Source organism: Pseudorca crassidens, chromosome 19 (assembly GCF_039906515.1).
Source record: "Pseudorca crassidens isolate mPseCra1 chromosome 19, mPseCra1.hap1, whole genome shotgun sequence".
Classification (NCBI taxonomy): domain Eukaryota; kingdom Metazoa; phylum Chordata; class Mammalia; order Artiodactyla; family Delphinidae; genus Pseudorca; species Pseudorca crassidens.
In genome coordinates, this window is record NC_090314.1 from 63,710,525 (window position 1) to 63,730,236 (window position 19,712).

At 48.3% G+C, this 19,712-nt stretch overlaps 1 protein-coding gene across 4 annotated transcripts in view; it reads left to right on the forward strand.

Moving 5' to 3' along the window:
- PRKCA (protein kinase C alpha) overlaps positions 1–19,712 on the forward strand; it is a 365,590-nt gene that overhangs the window by 144,561 nt on the left and 201,317 nt on the right. For all 4 annotated transcript variants that reach the window (XM_067717472.1, XM_067717473.1, XM_067717475.1 and 1 more), the window contains one exon: positions 7,281–7,363. In XM_067717472.1, coding sequence (XP_067573573.1) covers positions 7,281–7,363 — 83 coding nt within the window. The remainder of the gene's footprint in view (positions 1–7,280; positions 7,364–19,712) is intronic.

Consider the following 19,712-nt stretch of genomic DNA (forward strand, 5'->3'; position numbering starts at 1 on the left):
CTGCCTCTTGGTCTCCTCCGTTCATTTCCACCACCTGCTGGTTCTCCCTTTGTCATTCAGGCTCCTTTAGCTGCAGGTGCAGGCAGCTCGGGTCCAGCTGGCGTTAGCCATAAAAAGCATGTATGACACGCGCCTCTGTATCCAAGTGTATTAAATTAGATGGGATGTAGGAAGGTACAGGTGTATATGAAGGAAGTGAAAATGTTAAAGGGTGTTCGACGGATCACGGACCTGGAGGGCGAGTGCCACACCGACACTGAGATCTGGTCTCTGTCTGTCTCTTCCCCCTTGGTCTTCTCTGCTCTTTTCACCTCAGGGCTCTCGTCTTGGCTGTAGCATGGCAACACTCTTGGCCTAGATCCTCTGGCTAAGAATGTGGGGGCCACCTCTGGCTCCCCTTCCTTCACACCTCGGGTTCAGTTCCTCAGCTCTTTCTTCAAAGTACATCTCAGTTCCAGCCAGGGAGGAATGCAAATGAGGAAGCATCCGTGGGACTTGGTGACGTTAGCGAGAAAGTTGAGAGGACGTTAAAGGTGATTCTTCTGGGGAGGGGCAGAAGGGGGCTGCCTGGTCAGAAATAGGAATATTAGGGGTTTTGACAGGGTCTGTTTGGGAGAACGTGCACAAAGGCATAGGGGCAGAATCAGTGTGCCGGCTGAAGAATGGCATTCCTTATACTATGTGATAAAGCACATTGATTTGATTTGTTTTCATACAACTTTAATGTGTATCACACGAGAAGACTGTTTTCATTTTTACAAATCTGAAGCCAATACTTTTCTTTTAACGTGCAAATATAATATAAGCTCAGTTTTTCGTTGCTTTTCCTACAAAGCCGAAAGCAGCTCACTCGCCTTAGAGAGTTTCATTTCACTGCGTTCCGACGTGACGTTACCTTCCATTAATCCCTTCCAGCTAAGCAAAATTTAATTAAAACCATCTCACATGACGACAGCCATTTATGTATTTAAAAAAAGGAACTCGCAGAAGCTCAGCTACCCATCTTCTGCTGTGAATGAAGTCAAACTATTAAATTTAGTAGGTTCCTTTTTTGAATTCAGGATTCGTTACATAATGGCTTTTACCCCATTAATTTTGGACAACAACGTTTTTATGCATCTGTTCCATGTTACCTGACTGTGAACTGAATTTGAAATGATATGGTCTCAAGACTTGGAGGTGAAAGGGAATTATTGTTTAAAAAGAAAGGGAAAATGACACATCAGTATGTATTTTTTCCCCACGATGGGCATGGCGATCTTTGTGAAGTGTGAGCAGGGATGATCCCATTTTGCGTGTAATGAAGTGACAAAGTATCTCAAGGATTTGGTAGGAAAGCCGGGCTCACAGGGTGAAGGTCCTCGTTTCCATCGCTGGTACCGATGCTGACTGTTCGCATGTGAGATGTGAGAGTCAAAGGAGCGCATCTCTGATCCTACACGATTGTGAGTCCTTGGCCCTGAGACTCAGTTTTCCCTGTGTCCCCAGTGTGATCCGGCATGGACTGTGTGTAGAATCTTATGAAATGGAAGTAAATACTGCCTTGGTTTTGGAGCTGTGACTCCCCTGTGAACACAAGACAATCATAAATTCACATAAGCAAGACTCTACAGCTGTGCCCCTTGTTTATAGCTTCATAAACGTCAGTCACTCTAGTTTGACGCATTACTTAAATTATATCGTGGTAAACTGTATAGAACGTAAAATTTACCATTTTAACCATTTTTTTGTGTACAGTTCAGTGGCGTTTAGTATAGGCACAAGGTTATACAATCATCACCACTTACCATTTCCAAAATCCTTTATCGTTCCAAACAAACTACCCACCCACACCCCGCACAACCTCCGTTCTACTCTACGTCTCTACGAGTTCTAGGGATCTCATACGAGTGGAATCATACGGTATTTGTTCTTTTGAGACTGGCCTGTTGCACTCTGCATAATGTTTTCCAGGTTCACCCACGTTGTAGCAGGTGTCAGAATTTCCGTTTTAAGGCTGAATGATGTTACGTTGTATATAGAGCACATTTTGTTGATCCGTCCACCCCCTGATGGACATCAAGGTTGTTTCCACATTTCACTACTGCAGTGAGTCTGTTATGAACACCAGGGCACAAATCTCTGCTTGAGATCCGCTTCCAGTTCTTTTGGTTTTACACCCAAAAGTGGAATTGTTGGATGGTAGGGTAGTTCTATGTTTAATTTCTTGAGCAATAGCTGTACTGTTGTCCACAGGGACTGCACCATTTTACATTCTTACCAGCAGTGGACAAAGGTTCCAGTTTCGTCTCATCCTCACCGTCACCTGGTGCTTTGTTTTCTTCTTTCTTTTAATAATAGCCTTCCTAGTAGGTATGAAGTAGTGACTAATCACCTTTCCTGTGTGTGATCGTGTTGGTGGCAGTTTTAAGGAGGAATTTGCATTGATGAGCAAGAAGCACTTGAGTGCAGCTGATTCCTTGTTATGTGGCATCAGTTCACCATATGCTTTTTTTCTTTTTAAGTAGAGCTCTGTGCGTGAATGGAGGATGGAAGGCGTCCCTGGGCTTCGCATTTGCCCACAATCACTCTAGGAAACATTGTCCAGTGTCACGGGCTCCCAGTTGCCCATCTGTGTGACGATGACGTTTGACACAGAGACAGAGCACTCAGGTCCACCCCGTGTGTGTGATGGGCCAAGACTCATTAGAGCTGAGCCCGCTCTTATCAAATTCGTGGGTGGGGGAACAGAGTCAGAAGGGGGTGTTGTTTCTCTGAGTGGATTTCAGCCCACCCTCTACTGGTTTTTGTTCTCTTGAAACTAACAATCGTGATTGAGAACCGCTGTGAACATCAACAGGTCAGCGTCACCACACACACCTCTATTTTTTTCGGGGGGGGGGGATTTTTTACGAATTCTCGAGCCAAACATAGGTGACTTCTTTGTTCTGTATCTGAAGCACACTTTTGACAGATGGCGAAAACTCGCCTAATTTCCGTTCATTTCGCTTCCATAAGTAAGACGAGCGTGCAGTGTGGGTCAGGAGAGGGGGTGTTCTCAGTTTTAGAGCCAGGCAGCATCGAGAGTCGCTGTCTGTCCAGGCCTGCGGCCTGGATTACCTCTTGTCCTCCGTGTCGTTCGCTTAGTGCCGTGTGTCATCCGTCACTGCCAGCCAGCAGGAGTGCATCACAGAGCATTAGAGGGAAAGCCATTTTATGCTTAGAAAATAATTGAATGAAGGTTTACTTTGCGGCTTCAAGCTGCAGGATAGCTTCGTGTTTTCAAACCTCTCATTTGGTTATATAAGCAGAGGTGACCCATAGTCTTTGAAAATGAAACCCCATTCAGAGGCGTATAGGCCAGCCTGGGCTTGCTTCAGCAAAGGCTCCTTGAGGGGCCAGGGGTCCAGCTCCAGGACACAGACCATGGGGTAGGAAGCTGCCAGGCCCTGTGTCTCTACTTCTTCCTCCTTTGCCTGCCAAGGTCAAGCACATATACGGCAAGCGTCCTGTGTGACCCCCGACCCTCCATGCTCCCCATTCCCTTGCCCCGCAGAACGTGGTGAGATGCAGACTTTCAGAATTCCGAATAATAAAGGATAGAAACAATAGCACCTAACTGTTAGCCCAAGGAAGTCTGTGCTGACCTGGTGGACCCAGGGCATTCTCTTGTTCTATTCAGTGCTTTCCTCAATCTTCAACTGCACTAGCAAGACGTCGCAAATGTTGGTGTTTTGTTTCTTACAAAGTAAGAATGACCCACCTTAGTTCAGAACCTGAAGCCAGAGGTCAAGGCCAGCTGTCAGGGATTTCGGAGTGTCTGGCCCTTGCTCCGTTTCCTGGGCAGCCGTTCCAGGCAGTGCTGCTTCCGCCTGGAGTCCGCTCCAGCCCAGCTCCTCTTCCTGGCCGCCCAGTCTCCCCGCAGCTGGGCTGGAGTGAGCCGAGAGGGTGTCTGGCGCTCCCTGTCCTTAATCAGCCCCCATCCCCGGCCTGGGTGCTGGCGTGATCTTTTTCATTAAGTCTGAATCTTGAGTCGTTGAACAGGCCTTGCAGGGTCTTCATCCCCTGGTAACTCTCCTGGGGGAGCCGCTCTCTGGACCCTTCTCCCCCCTCTCCCGTTGGGGAGTGAGTACAGGCACCTTAGATGTAAGGTGGGGCGAGAGGGGCCGCTGAGGCAGGTTGGGAAGAAGTGATTTTGGGGTGGCTGGGGTTTTTGCTGCCCTTTCGGATTATATCGTGCAGTGAGGGTGCGGTTCTTTTCAGGATAAAATTGGACATGCGATTTAAGGTGTACAATCAATACACGGCCAGCTGGAGAGATGTAATTGCACTGACAGGTAAATGCGGATTGAAAGGACAGGTGCAAACACCGAACTAGCCAAAGGGATCTGATAAAGATGGATTTTCTTCAGTGTCCACCTGAATGACATGGACAAAAAAGAGACGAAAGGCTCGAATGTTTGAATGATTAAGTAGGGAATCAGAACGCGCCTTTTCCCTTCGAAACAGCGTATCCATAATAACTGTGATGAGGAAGTAGGGCTCCCGTGGCCCTCTCCCTTTAGTGATTTATCGTCCTAATCCCAGTGAGTGGAAGCTGACTCTGTCTGGGGAGAGCAAGCGGATGGGATTAATCTGAGCCGTCCGCCGCTTTACTATCCATCCTTAGGGAGCGGCGCGATGGGGATGCTTCTGCAACACCGCGAAAGCCCGCTGCTCTGCAGGCTGTTAGGAGTGAAGTGCTGCCCTTTGCGGTGTCTGGGCCCTGCCCGGGCAGCCAGGGGCTCTTTCCTCTGCTCCTTTACAGTACCCCCCCCCCCTCGGGCCCCAGTGGTGCCCAGTGGGCAGCAGCCGAGAGAGCCCCTTCCTCAGGTTATCTCTGCTTCTGAAAGGATGCTCCTGTGAGGTCTTGAGTGTTCACCTTCCTGTGGACGGTTCCCTCACTTGTCCAATTCTGCCTGCTCATGCCGAGCCTGAAGGAATTTTATAAAAGATACACTTTTACAGTGACCTTGTATTGTGACCATCTTAAAATAAAGCCGTTTAAAAAGAAAACAGTCATCCTTTATCCTGCTTCCCTGACATGGTTTACCCCCATCTTCATCCTCCAGGTTTCATATGTACACACCCGCGTAGACACACACACACACACACACATATACTTATGTGTATATATTTATTAAATATACTTAAAAGTATGTTTTTATGGACCCATTTTCCTGGCACCCACGTGCAGAATCTTGGCATCGCCTTCAGCATCTTTTGCTCTCCTGTCCACCAGTGGACGTGGTAGAGGGAAAGGGCTGTGGCGTCCAGCAAACCTTAGAGTCCTCACTCCACTACATGGGGGAGGGTGACTGCACCTAAGACCCTTTTCTGTCTGCCCCGTTCATCTCTCCGTCCATCTGTCCTCTGCCACCATCTCTTCTGTCTGCAGACACTGTGCGCTTGTAACATGCTAGACGGCAGAGATCAGTACAGCGTTTTCCCTTCCATAAAATGTAGACGTCAGAGCATATTAAGTAGTGTTATGAGGACTCAGTGAGATCATGCAGGTGAAATGACCCATCAGAGTGACACAGAACAGGAGGCTCGACAAATGGTGTCTGTGGTCAGCTGGCAGGTCCCATCAGTTCTTCGATTTCCCTGACGTCTCTTACGTCCATCTCTTCCAGACTGAATAGTGCTGGGTGATCACTTTCATCCCCCGACTATACAGTGGGCTTCCGCGGGCCCTTACGGCTTGATCTGTTCAGTGTATTCTTGCCGCAGCACCCCTGGCCCTTCAGAAGCACCGCTTTTGTCTGTTTATCTGGCTCACACCTTTCGGGGCTGCCCGTGCCCCTCACAAATATCCTGAATGTCTTACTGGCCCCTAAGTGCGCCCTTAGTTTTAGGGTCTTGGCTCTGGGCAAACCTGCCAGCCTCTCCCACCCTCTCCTGGGCCTGACCCTCTTCAGCTGGCTTTATCTACTGACACATGTGCAGGAAGGTGCACTGCTGGTGTCACTTGTGGGAGTAGCCGAGAGCTGGGAACCTGGGAATTTCTAGCCTGCCTTCACTAAAGACTAAGGACTCACCCAGTATTTCTGAGGGAGTATTGTTTTTTAGCGTGCCGTTCAGCAGAGAACAACAGAGTAGTGGGTTATGCCCTTTGGAGCTGAACCGGAAGCTTTTAAGGAAGGGTGACCTCGGTCACTTATTTTTTTTGTATCCTCCATGTTATACTTTTCATAAAAATCTTAGGTTACTTACTGATTTCTGTAACTAATGATTCAGTTACTGATTCGTCTTCGGGAATACTCACCAAACCGTGCTGAGTTTGGGAAACGCTTTGTGTCGTGGATGTGGTAGATTTGCGGTCCCCTCCCAGCTAGTGCTGAGCAGGCATATACAAGAGGGGTGTGAGGTTGCACCCTAGCTTTTCTTCACTTCAGAGGGCTGTTTTCTGTAGGTTGGGTTTGTGTCTTCAGGAGTTCTTGACGTTCAGAACTCTTCTAAGGAAGTGCTGCACCCACAGTTGGGGATATACACGTATTATTTATAATAAATTATTCTCTTACTAATAGGGTCTAGTGTTTATCAGTGTTTACACACCTCTGTGTTGGTGGAGGAGGGTGCACAGTAATTTACGTGTTGCTTCCTGGTTTATACCTTGGCAGAACCGTCTTACAATCCCTAGCCCTTCCCCTCAACTTTAGAGAAGAGGAACTAAGGTTTAGGTCTCCCGGGGCCCTGTCCGTGCTGGCATCTTGTGGTTCTGTTATGTAGGAGTCCAGTCAGTACCAAATGTGGGGACTTCCCTGGTGGCGCAGTGGTTAAGAATCCGCCTGCCAATGCAGGGGACACGGGTTCTAGCCCTGGTCCGGGAAGATCCCACATGCCGCAGAGCAGCTAAGCCCGCGCGCCACAACTACTGAAGCCCGTGCGCCACAACTGCTGAGCCTGTGAGCCGCAACTGCTGAAGCCCACACGCCTGTAGCCCCGTGCTCCACAATGAGAAGCCCACACACCACGACGAAGAGTAGCCCCTGCTCACTGCAACTAGAGAAAGCCCGTGTGCAGCAACGAAGACCCGACGCCGCCAAAAATAAATAATAAATAAATAAATTTATTAGAAAAACCCCCAAAACCAAATGTGGCTGAGTCTTGAATGAAATGCCTTCTGATTACTGTTTACGAGATTCTTTCTGTAGTGAAATTAACTTGACTTATGACAGCATGTAGCCCTGTTTGGAAAACAAAGCTCTGTATATTCAGTCTAGACTTCACTAATTTTAGTTTTCTTCTCTCTCCACCAGTTTGCTGTTTTGTGGTTCACAAGAGGTGCCATGAATTTGTTACTTTCTCTTGTCCGGGTGCAGATAAAGGACCCGACACTGATGTAAGTAGCCTGGAAACGACTGTTTTATGTTGATGAGGGTGTTTCCGAGTTTGATGTTCTTAACGGCTGAGCTGCTGTTGCCCTGGCACACACTGTTAATGGGAAGACTTACCAGTTCGTTTCATATAACTTTGGCTTTTACTAATGAATAGATTTACAGTCCTTTTGAACCCTGGCAGGACCATCCCAGGCTCAGAGGAGAATTTCCTGTTAACCTTGTTTGTACTCTTCAGCTCTGGGTGGCACAGTAGCTAAACCTACCGGATTTATAGTGGTAGCTTCCCCAAACACAAGGCAGTTTATTCTGGAAAATGTTGACACATTTTACGGTGAACATATATCGCCCTTCAGTTTATTTGTAAGGTCGATTAACTAGTAGGGCTCTCATGCTTTTGGCCGATGTAACAAACTGTCCCTAGTTGGTTTCATGGGATCCTTGCTGCCTTTCATTAGGTATTATAAATGCTCCTGGTGACTTGAATAATTCAGCGTCTGTTTCCCTGGACAAATGATCTCTCAAACTGCCCACATGTGAATACCTCATCTCTCTGATTTGTGACCTGACTCTGCCTGTCTCTGCTGAGTCTCTCCGTTGCATCCCTTGTTGGCTGAAAAGCGGGGTTGGCAGAGCAGAGTGGGAGTTTGGGGGCGGGGAAAGCACCAGTGCCTAAAATACAACCAGTGGAGGGGAACTTGAGCTGTTACATGGAAAGTCATGTTTTTAACTGAGAAAAAAAATTGCAGGGTAGGCCCGGGAGAGTAGGCATTTCTGGATGGCGTGTGCTGCGCCCCTTTGGCCACTAATACTGAAATGATTTGCTCCAAGTGATTCCTACCTTTGGTGCTTGTTCTCATTGTTCTGGGTGGTTTTTTGGGTTTTGTTTTTTTTAAGGCATTCCGAGTGGATCATCTTGCCTTGAGGGAGATTACAGAGGTAGAAGAAAAGAAGTTAGAGGCCAGGAGAGAGCTCTGAGGAGCCCCATCCTGCAGATCGGGTGGGAGAGGAAGGAAGGGGGCCGGGAGAGGCCAGCAGGTGAGAGGCCAAGTTCACGATTCCCGAAAGGGCCTGTCGGCCAGCTCTGATCGCATCTGTCATCTTACTCTGAATCCTCTGTTGGCTCCTGATATTCCACGTAGATGGTAACACACATCCGGATTTGCACAGGACAGACTTGCTCACCTCGGGGAGCCTTGATGGATGCCTGTTTATGCCTGTTAACTATCTTCAGCAGCTCCTTTCCCGCTCAGAATTTTTTTTTTAAACATCTTTATTGGACTATAATTGCTTTACAATGGTGTATTAGCTTCTGCTTTATAACAAAGTGAATCAGTTATACATATACATATGTTCCCATATCCCTTCCCTCTTGCGTCTCCCTCCCACCCTCCCTATCCCACCCCTCTAGGTGGTCACAAAGCACCGAGCTGATCTCCCTGTGCCACGCGGCTGCTTCCCACTAGCTATCTACCTTACGTTTGGTAGTGTATATATGTCCATGCCACTCTCTCACTTTGTCACAGCTTACCCTTCCCCCTCCCCATATCCTCAAGTCCATTCTCTAGTAGGTCTGTGTCTTTATTCCCGTCTTACCCCTAGGTTCTTCATGACCTTTATTTTTTTCTTAGATTCCATATATATGTGTTAGCATACGGTATTTGTTTTTCTCTTTCTGACTTACTTCACTCTGTATGACAGACTCTAGGTCTATCCACCTCACTACAAATAATTCAATTTCGTTTCTTTTTATGGCTGAGTAATACTCCATTGTATACATGTGCCACATCTTCTTTATCCATTCATCCGATGATGGACACTTAGGTTGCTTCCATGTCCTGGCTATTGTAAATAGAGCTGCAGTGAACATTTTGGTGCATGACTCTTTCTTTTTTTTTTTTTTTTTTTGCGGTACGCGGGCCTCTCACTGTTGTGGCCTCTCCCGTTGTAGAGCACAGGCTCAGCGGCCATGGCTCACGGGCCCAGCCACTCCGCGGCATGTGGGATCTTCCCGGACCGGGGCACGAACCCGTGTCCCCTGCATCGGCAGGCGGACTCTCAACCACTGCGCCACCAGGGAAGCCCACATGACTCTTTCTGAATTATGGTTTTCTCAGGGTATATGCCCAGTAGTGAGATTGCTGGGTCGTATGGTAGTTCTATTTGTAGTTTTTTAAGGAACCTCCATATTGTTCTCCATAGTGGCTGTATCAATTTACATTCCCACCAGCAGTGCAAGAGTGTTCCCTTTTCTCCACACCCTCTCCAGCATTTATTGTTTCTAGATTTTTTGATGATGGCCATTCTGACCGGTGTAAGATGATATCTCATTGTAGTTTTGATTTGCATTTCTCTAATGATTAATGATGTTGAGCATTCTTTCATGTGTTTGTTGGCAATCTGTATATCTTCTTTGGAGAAATGTCTATTTAGGTCTTCTGCCCATTGACTTTAGACTATACTACAAAGCTATAGTAATCAAGACAGTATGGTACTGGCACAAAAACAGAAATATAGATCAGTGGTACAGGATAGAAAGCCCAAAGATAAACCCACGCACATATGGTCACCTTATCTTTGATAAAGGAGGCAAGAATATACAGTGGAGAAAATACAGCCTCTTCAATAAGTGGTGCTGGGAAAACTGGACAGGTACATGTAAAAATATGAGATTAGAACACTCTCTAACACCATACACAAAAATAAGATCAGAATGAATTAAAGACCTAAATGTAAGGCCAGAAACTATCAAACTCTTAGAGGAAAACATAGGCAGAACACTCTATGACGTAAATCACAGCAAGATCCTTTTTGACCCACCTCCTAGAGAAATGGAAATAAAAACAAAAATAAACAAATGGGACCTAATGAAACTTAAAAGTTTTTGCACAGCAAAGGAAACCATAAACAAGATGAAAAGACAACCCTCAGAATGGGAGAAAATATTTGCAAATGAAGTAACTGACAAAGGATTAATCTCCAAAATTTACAAGCAGCTCATGCAGCTCAATAACAAAAGAACAAACAACCGGCTCAGAATTTTATCCTGTTTTGGCTGATCGCTGTGGCCAGCCTGGGGCCAGGTGCAGAGCGTTAGCAGAGAGCGTTTCGCTGTGAAGCGTAACAGAAGGCGCCCCTGTGATCCGCCGAGTCCCCCCGAGTTCTGCCCCTGCTCATCTTTGTGTGTGTTGACTTGCCTCACATTTTAATATATTCAAAATTTAAGTTACGAGATGAGCTTTTATTGAGTCTGAGAGAAAAAGAAGTGGGTGAGCTATTAAAAAGGTACAGAATAATGGGCCAGTCCTGCCTGTCTGATCAAAAAGGATTGTGCATTCTTTTCCACGGGACACTTTTGCCTTTGGGTCCTTGGCATCCAGAGACTGTGATTGTGGCTTTCTGGAGCCAGGGTGTGCGATGTGACTTCCGTCTGTGTGCGGGACGGATTTACTTATTGAACAAACCTGCAAGCTTCCCAGACTGAACTCACCAGGAAAGTAGTTGGAAGAGCAGGACATAAAGCTGAGCTGAGGATGGGGAATACATTTTAAAATCATGGGATTATAGAGCTGGAAGGGGTATTAGAGATTTTTCTAGGTTAACTTTATTTTTTAGATGTGGAGACTGAGGCATATTAAAGAAAGAAAATGAAACGAGCTGGGGCAGTGTCCTGATGCCCTGGAATACCTGGTAGGTTTGTGGCTGATTCTTTCCAGGGTGTCGGTTGTGAAGGGAAGGAGAGAGGGGTCCCTGGCCTGGGCCTGTGGTCAGCGGAGCACGTTGACAACCTGCTACGTGGTTTCATCATTGAAAGTTCTGTTCAGATGTTTAGAAGAGCGCTGATGGGGATGAAAAAGACCAGGTCAAAGGATGGAAGGATCAGGAACAGGGAAATCTAATTTAAAACTACCCCAAGCGTTTGTTCCCTGAAAATTAAAGAAATTCAAGCTTTTTTCAAACCGCAGTGTCTGTGCACTGGGCTCAGCGGACCCCAGAGCATCCACGGGGGGGGGCGAAGGAAGCCACAAATCTTGTGAAATCCACAGAGACTGTACCTGCTCTGCCATCTTCAAGAGGAAAGGAACGGAAAATAATGAAAAATAACCTAGTGGTACCCGGATTACAGGAACCAGATGCGAAGGGAGTTAAACATTCTTTTGCGGCTTCCCTGGTGGCGCAGTGGTTGGGAGTCCGCCTGCCGATGAAGGGGACACGGGTTCGTGCCCCGGTCCGGGAAGATCCCACATGCCGCGGATCGCCTGGGCCTGTGAGCCATGGCCGCTGGGCCTGCGCGTCCGGAGCCTGTGCTCCGCAACGGGAGAGGCCACAGCAGTGAGAAGCCCACGTACCGCAAAAAAGGAAAAACAAACAAACAAAACATTCTTTTGAGCAGACATAGTCTTCACGTCTCAAGGAGCAGTCTGGTGGGAAGGATGCAGAAGTGCAGGGAACCTTGAGAAGAGGCTTCTGGGTTCAGTGGAAGGACCCTCCCCCCCCCCCCGACCCCCCCAAAACCCCTCAGGCCATTCTCCCAGCCTCCCCACCCCCTCTGGACCAGCAGTGTTCTCTGGCCAGAAATTCCCTCCCAGCATATCTACACACAAAAGCCATGATTTTTGAGACTTTAAGCGCAAGCCCGTGCACCCGAGGGGAAAAGAGGGAAGCCTTTCAAAGACGCTGGCGAGAGGTTGGCTGGTTCGCTCGCTGATGCTGCGGGTCCCCAGAGCCCGGCCTCACAGCTGGGTGCGGGCATGCGGAGCCGCGGCCGGGCCCAGGACGAGCAGCGCACGCCTCACCTCACCTTGCGAGGGCGCTTTGAGTTGGTGCAGAATTGCGGCCTGCAGGTGTGCACCCTCAGAATGCAGCTCGGGGCCGTGCCCAGCACTCCTGCCCTGCGTCCAGGATTTTGTGAGAGGGTCCGCGTTTAGAAATAGCTCTTCTCGCCCTCCCCGCGCCCAAATTAAGACTGGAGCCAGGCCACGGCAGGTGGAGGGGGGAGTGTCACCTCGTTTGGCTTGGGGGCAGCGAGCCCTGTGACTTCGTTCTTCCGAAGGGACCAGAGTGCCCTTCTTCCTTCCGCTGCCGCTGGCCACCTGCCTTGATGGTTGTCCCGTCCCTGCTCTGCCCGGGCTGCAGTGAGGCCGGCCGGGCTGGGTTTGAGGGGGCCGGCTTGTCCTCAGGCCCCTTCCCTGCACTTTTAAAATTTTCAGCTCGAAGACTTTGTCCTTCAGTCTGGAGCCCCTCCCTGTCCTTAGGACAACCTCTGTCCCTCGAGAATTGTGTCTCCGTGTGAATCCCCTCCTGCCAGAGGGAACACGAGGTACCTGGGTTTCCAGGGTGTGTGCACATGCTTCTGTGCGTGTGTATTAGCACTTTAAATCCTTGTTTTCCATACGTTGTTTTCTCTGCGCCTTCAGTGAGAAAAGCCACGAAGCGTCACTTTTAGAGAGAGACTCACACCAATCTCAGTCCTGCTGTGAAAGACCATGTCCGGACTCACCCCGTCAATCTGTAAAAGTGTAGGGAGAGAAGAGTCTTACGTGATGTGTTTAAGATGACACAAGTGCTCAACAGCTCTTTAAACGTAATCCTTGGGAGGTTTGCCCTGTGTGCTGGGTATGTGGATATTGGAGAAGGTGGAGGGGGGTCTTTTGAAAGGCTTCAAGCCCTGGAGGTCATCAGCTTCCCGGAGTTTGGTCTGCATTTAGCGTAGTCTCCCTGCCTTTATTCACCTGACGCATCCTCACCGGCCGGTGCCCCTGGCCTGTCCGGGGAGAAACGATTCCTGAAGGGCTTTGCTCTTCTTGGATCTGAGCCGTCCAATTGAGTCGAATTCAAGGGATTTAAAAACAACCTCCGGGGTCATTACTGAAGCTTCCCGGGTTGGGGGGAGCCTCCTCCGTGCAGGTGGCATCGGGAGGTGGCTGCAGCCGCCTGCATGTTTGCAAGAGCACAAGTGAGGAGATGAACCAGCTTGTTACAGGGCAGGGAAGCCTGCTTCTGATCTGGGTGCCCCTTCACGTCTGTGAAGCCCGTGAAACCGAGCCATCTGAAGAAGCTGAGCGCATCGACCATAAATGACTGACTCACAGCCAAAAATGGGACCCAGTGCACAGCTTGCCGCAGAGCTGGAGCAGCCTCCGGAGGGAGCTGGACCCCGTGGGCAGCCGTGTGTCCCGAGAACTGAGCTGCCTGCTTTGCCTTTTGACAGCCTGCGAATTCTCTTGTTCTCAAGTTCTTCTCAGTGTCGTAGAAACTGAGCAGAGGGAAAAAGACTGCTAAGTTGTTTAAATTTCAGCCTTTCCAAGCTGCATTTATAACAAAACTAGAAACATGTAAAATAAATCTAGAAATAAATTTACTTAGTGGATCTTCTGTTTTCTGCAAGTGTGCTTTTACATGTAATAGGGAAATAGGACCATTGTGTGAGAAAAACCCTGTTATACCCCAGACATTTTTTACATTCCTGAACCAACAAAATGATTTGTAAAAGGTGCAGGCGCTAAAAAGTGGCATTTAAAATTCAGCAGAGGTACTTCCCAGGTGGCGCAGTGGTTAAGAATCCACCTGCCAATGCAGGGACACGGGTTCGAGCCCTGGTCCAGGAAGATCCCACATGCTGCGGAGCAACGATGCTTGTGCGCCACAAGTACTGAGCCTGCGCTCTAGAGCCCGTGAGCCACAACTGCTGACCCCGTGTGCTCTAGGGCCTGTGAGCCACAACTGCTGAGCCCACACGCCACAACTACTGAAGCCTGTGTGCTCTAGGGCCCGTGCTCCGCAACAAGAGAAGCCACTGCAACAAAGAGCAGCCCCTGCTCGCCGCAACCAGAGAAAGCCCCATGCGCAGCAATGGAGACCCAACACGGTGAAAAATTTTTAAGAAAAAAAGAAAAAGAAAAGAAAGTAAGGAGAAAGATTTCCCTCCCTTTCAAAAAAAATAAATGAATAAAATTCAGCAGAGTGAGGTAAAGAGAGTCTCAGAGAAGGAACTGGGAGCCCTGCCCTGCCGAGTCACCGAAAACCTTTCTAGGTCGTGGTTTTCTTACTCATCAATAGGGAGATTGAACTTGGTGATCTTTACAGTTGTCTTCAGCACTAAATAATATTCTGTCACCTAAATGTTTATCGAGGGCTTCAAGCTGTGAAGATAAAAAGGTGATGGACAGGTCCTGCCCTCCCAGTGCATCCTCTCTGGTGAAAAGGATGCAGATCCTCACACCGTAAGGTTGCATGTGACGGCTGCCATCAGTGGGGGAAGAAACAAGCTCTTGTTGAGTTTGAGTGGAGGGGAGAGTGCATCTCATGGGAGAATGAGGGAAGGCTTCCTGAAGGTGGTGACATTTTAAAGATTTATTTCCATTTTTTTTTCAAAATGTTCTTTTAAAAACAAGTAGACCAGTATTTTTCTGTTTCTCCTGCTGGCTTAAGGGAGTTCATCCCTCACCAAATGCTGCTACTCAGTGGTGTGTCAACTCAGGTGACACATCCTTGCAAGGGGACCCGTTAAAAGAGCACAGGCCAGGGCTGCCCTGGTGGCGCAGTGGTTGAGAGTTTGCCTGCCGATGCAGGGGACGCGGGTTCGTGCCCCGGTCCGGGAAGATCCCACATGCCGCGGAGCGGCTGGGCCCGTGAGCCATGGCCGCTGAGCCTGCGCGTCCGGAGCCTGTGCTCCGCAACGGGAGAAGCCACAACAGTGAGAGGCCCGTGTACGGCAAAAAAAAAAATAATAAAAATAAAAAAATAAAAGAGCACAGGCCAGAGAGACCCGCCATGTTCCGCAGATCCTGGTGAGATCCCCCCAGGTGAACCTCTGAGTGGAAGCCTCGCTGGTCCTGAAACCCCGCTCTGCACTCCTCACGTGCCATGCTGCCACGGGAAACCTGGAAAAGAAGTTATTTCGGGGAAGCAAACCCAACCCCAAGCTCCCGTGCTAATTCTGTGCTTCCGTGGGTGGGTTATTTTATGTACCAGATTCACAGTCACAGAAGTGTTTCCTACAAGGGAAGGGACTCCGGCTACTTTTGCACCAAATTAATTTAGCTGAGAATTAAAAATAGCCTCCAACACTTGCATCCCCACCTGCAGTTCTGATGCGCTCCGGGGGCCGTGGAGAGTGGGGCGTCCGTCCTCTTGATGCGCCAGTGAGAAGAGGGGGTGTGTGTGGTGTGAAAATAGAGAAGGTGCCCTGTGCGGGAACCAGGGGGCCAGGACCTGTTCTTGAGAGGGTCACCCCGGGGGCTTTTCAGCTTAATCCAATGGCTGAAGTTGCCACTGCGTGAATGTCTTTGGAACTCTGTGCTCAGAATGGCACATATGGCCAGCAGCTCATTCTTTTCAGAATCTCTCCTCTTGCCTGTCCCCCCGTCAGCCTTTGAGAGTGTGGTGTGATTGTTTAGGGGAAGCAGCCAAAAGCCCAGTGGAGCCAGCTCTGAAAAAGGGGTGTGGTTAAGGTGGGTGGTACCATTTTTGGTCAGAAAGGGGGTAAGATGATAAGGTAGACAGTGATTTTCTTGGGAAAATTATAAACTGTCTCTGACGTCAGACTTGGAAAGCGACGTTTGTGCCTGAAGCATGGGAAAGCACGTAGGAATGGTTGCGTAGCTTCTCACGGACACTTTTAGTTAATACCCATATTCTAGAAAACTGTTGTCTACCTCGACGGTCATGCCTACACAGTGCATTCTTCATGGGGCCGTCCTCTGTCATTTCCCTTGGAAACCAACAGCCCGGTGCAGAGCCTGGCACAGAATGGGTGCACAAAGAATACTTATTGAACCAGAGAATGAGTGGATGAAGGTCTGATAACCTAATTTGGTCACCAGTTGTATTTACACGATCTTCAAATGCTTGGCTAGTTTTAGCTACGCGTGAGATTGTTACTGACCTTGCCCAGAGCTTAGGAATGGATGTTTCATCAGCGTTATTATGTCACCTCGCAGGGTGGAAGCCACGCCTGATGGGCTTTCCTTCTCTTTACAGTAGTCATTTCAAACCATGGTCTCAGCTATTTGGAGGTGAGTTTAAAAAATGGTGGATTTGGACAATAGCTTTTGACTAACTGGGGTCGGAAATTGGTGTGAAGGCGTCCTTATTTTTTCTGACCCGTACCAAGTGACTTAGTAATATCAGTTCATGACGTACAAACAACCAGATTAACCCGTGCCTGAGAACGGGAGTTGGGGCCACTTGTGGCTCAGATCATTGGCAGCTCAGAGCTAGAAGTTCTGCTCCACAATCATGGCATCTTGGCGATGGTACCTGATGTGTACTTAGCGTCTCTATGTCTGGTGCTTTTTCTGCTCTTATTTGTAATCGTTAAATGGTCCTTGAGCGTTTATTTCATGCCAGGTGCTATGAGATGCAAAGGTTAAAAAAAAAAACCATGGTCTTTGTCTTCAAGCAGCTCATCCTTAGTGGGAAGTCATACCTATGAATCAACCTGCTTATTTATTCAGATGGTTACTTCCGTGGGTAACCCACATAAATGCACACGTTATTATCTTCATGGTACAGATGTGAAAATGGAGGCTGGGGGTTAAGCGACCTGCCGGAGTCCAGCAGGAAGTGGTGAGCTTTGACCCAGGTCTCTCTGCTTCCAACCCTGTTCTTTCCCTGGCGCCTCATGGTTGGTTAGTAAAAGCCAGCTTCAGGGGCAGGCTTTCTGTGGGCGAAGGCGCTGTTTTGGGGGTCGGGGTCTGGGGTCAGTGTGTCTATGAGAAATCTCAAAACAGTAAGAAACTCGAGATGATAAAATCCCAAGGTGTTAACAGGAAAAGTCTTCGCCAAGAGGACTGCCAGCGCCTCCTAGTGAAGACTGCAGCGTGTGACGGGACCAGGTGAGAGCCCGGCCATTTGGAGACTTGGTTCTGTTCTCAAGGAAACGGGAAGGTAGGGCTTCCCAGGACCCTGGGTTTCTGGAAAGATTCAGTGCAAGCGGCCTCACCCTAAGCTGAGAGCCGGCCCAGAGGGATTTGTTTGTTCCTGGATTTTAATGAGTCATCTTTGTTGAGCCGAAGGAGGAGCCCCATTCCATTAGCTGGTACCTTCCTCACCTCGGCTCTGCTTTTGCTGTTTAATAACTTGTCGGTGGGAGACTCAGGAGAAGTCTGTGGACAGAAAGAAGTGCATTTCCTAGGGGACAGGGCAGGAAGGAAGACGGAGGGTTTTCTAGTTAGCATTGTCACTGTGACATTTCTTTATTTACAGTGAGAGCAAGGGTCCAAAACAATGACAACAGTCAGTGAACCTACTTAGTAGGAATTCTGTCTAGGCCTTCGACAGTGGCCGAGAGAGATGGAACCAGCGGGAGAGTCGCTTTGCTGACAGCTGTTTATACTGTGTTGCCCCAGAAGCTGTGAGCGAACGCCCTCGATCATAGTCTGTTATGAGCTGGAGGTGAGATGGACAGAGGGAAGGTCAGCTGTTCTAGTCATTTCGCTTCCTTCCACATCTCTGTTTATTTTTATAATCCAGCCTGCTCCCAAAACACATTTATTTTGAGACTGACAGTCCAAGGGTGGAGAGCCAGGTTCTAAGAAGAACGTCATCGCCATGACACGACCGCGCCTCTCTCCTTCACATTTTCCCAGGGTTTCTACAGGGTCACACACGACAACTCCGCTGCCTGTTTGCTGTGGCTGTTGGTTGGTTCCCCTCCACCTTGACCTTTCCAGGGGAGGGTAGCACAGGTTTCTTACATAGTGGTGGCAGTTTTCCAAGAGGGCAAGGCTTAGCGCACTTACACATTATATGTCCTGATGTCTCACGACCAAAGCAAGTCACATGGCCAAGCTCAGGGTCCCTGTGAAGGTAGATTAGTTCGGGGTTCTCCAGAGAAACAGAACTGATAGGCTGTGTATTTGTGTGCACAGGTGTACGTGTGTGTACAGGTGTGGGTGTGCGCACACGGGTGTGTGTGTGTTTCCCACAAAGAGATTTCTTATACAGAACTAGGTCATGAGACGGTGGAGGCTGGCAGGCATTTAAATGTTAATCTCATCCAAAAACACCCTCCCAGAAACACCCAGGATAATGTTTGACCAAATATCTGGGCACCCCGTGGTCCAGTGAAGTTAACTAAGCACAGCATTATCCATCGCAGGGGGACAGGGCACAGGTGTGGCCCTGGGAGGGCTGGGCCGCTCGGGCCATTAGCTTAACAGTTTACCACAGGATGACTTATTGTGGTTGTGTTGTGATGTTTCCTTTCCCCTGAACCTCACCCATCTCTGTATTCCCAGTGCCTCGTATGATTTCTGACTCACAGGTGATCATGAACGTGTGTTGCAAGAGTGAATGGAAGAAAACATGAGGTCTCTGATCCCAAAATAAAATAAATATCTGTAAAATGTTTCAGGAGATTCTCTCAGATCAGTGCCAGCCGTTTCTTGATCTTAAATTAGTCTTTAGGAAGTGAATTTCCTTTAGAAAGTGTTTTTTCTACCTGTGTCGAGAGAATCTTCCACGTTTGAGGAACTTACGCAGGATGCCCATTGCACTGTGCTTTGCTGAATGTATGACCAGGATTTGTAACTTGGTGAACGTTTTTCAGGTTAAATGTTGGTGGGGAAAGAACCTGTTCAAAGGAAATGCTTGCTTTGTCGACTGCATGTTTTGGATTTGTGTTCCTTGAAGTCACTGCTAATTGTACAGCTAATCTGGAGAGGTTTGTAACAAACCACAGTTCAAGAGGAAGAGAAGTGGTAAAGCTGAGGAGTCAGGAGTCCTTGATTTCTTTCCAGTTTGAACTCAGAGGTGCGTGTCTAAGACATGCCTCGCTGTGCCAGGGTAAATAATCCTTGCGGAAGTCATAGAGGTTGCTGTTTCGTGCTCAGGAGAAATTTGTATTGTTACGAGATTGCTGTATGAAAGGATATTTTGAAATGCACAGCCTACACACTGTTAACAATGGTTGAGGGTTTTTTTTTTTTTTTTCATGTCATAAAAATCCCTAAGACAAATACCTTTCAGGAGGCAGTGTGCACGTTGCTTGCTGTCTGTAACCTCAAGTCCCTAGCCTGTCCCTCCCCACCTCTTTTTCAAGGCAGGAAGCTTTGGAGAGTCAACATGGGGTAGAAATTTCATACCTGAAAATGATACTTTCCGTGCAGGAGGGTGATTTTAGGTTTCTAAGATATGAAGCTGTATGATGACTCATTTGTTCTTAAGCAGGTCGTTCTCCCGTTACTAAAATTAATCACGAAAGACCAGGGAAGCTTGAACAAGGGGAGTTCACACAGCAGGTCTTACAATTAGAAAGGGAGGCCTCTTTCCTTCTGCATTTGCGAAGGTTGAATGGTGCACTGAGGTTTTAGGTAATTCATGTTAATCAGGGTTTTTTTTTTCATTACA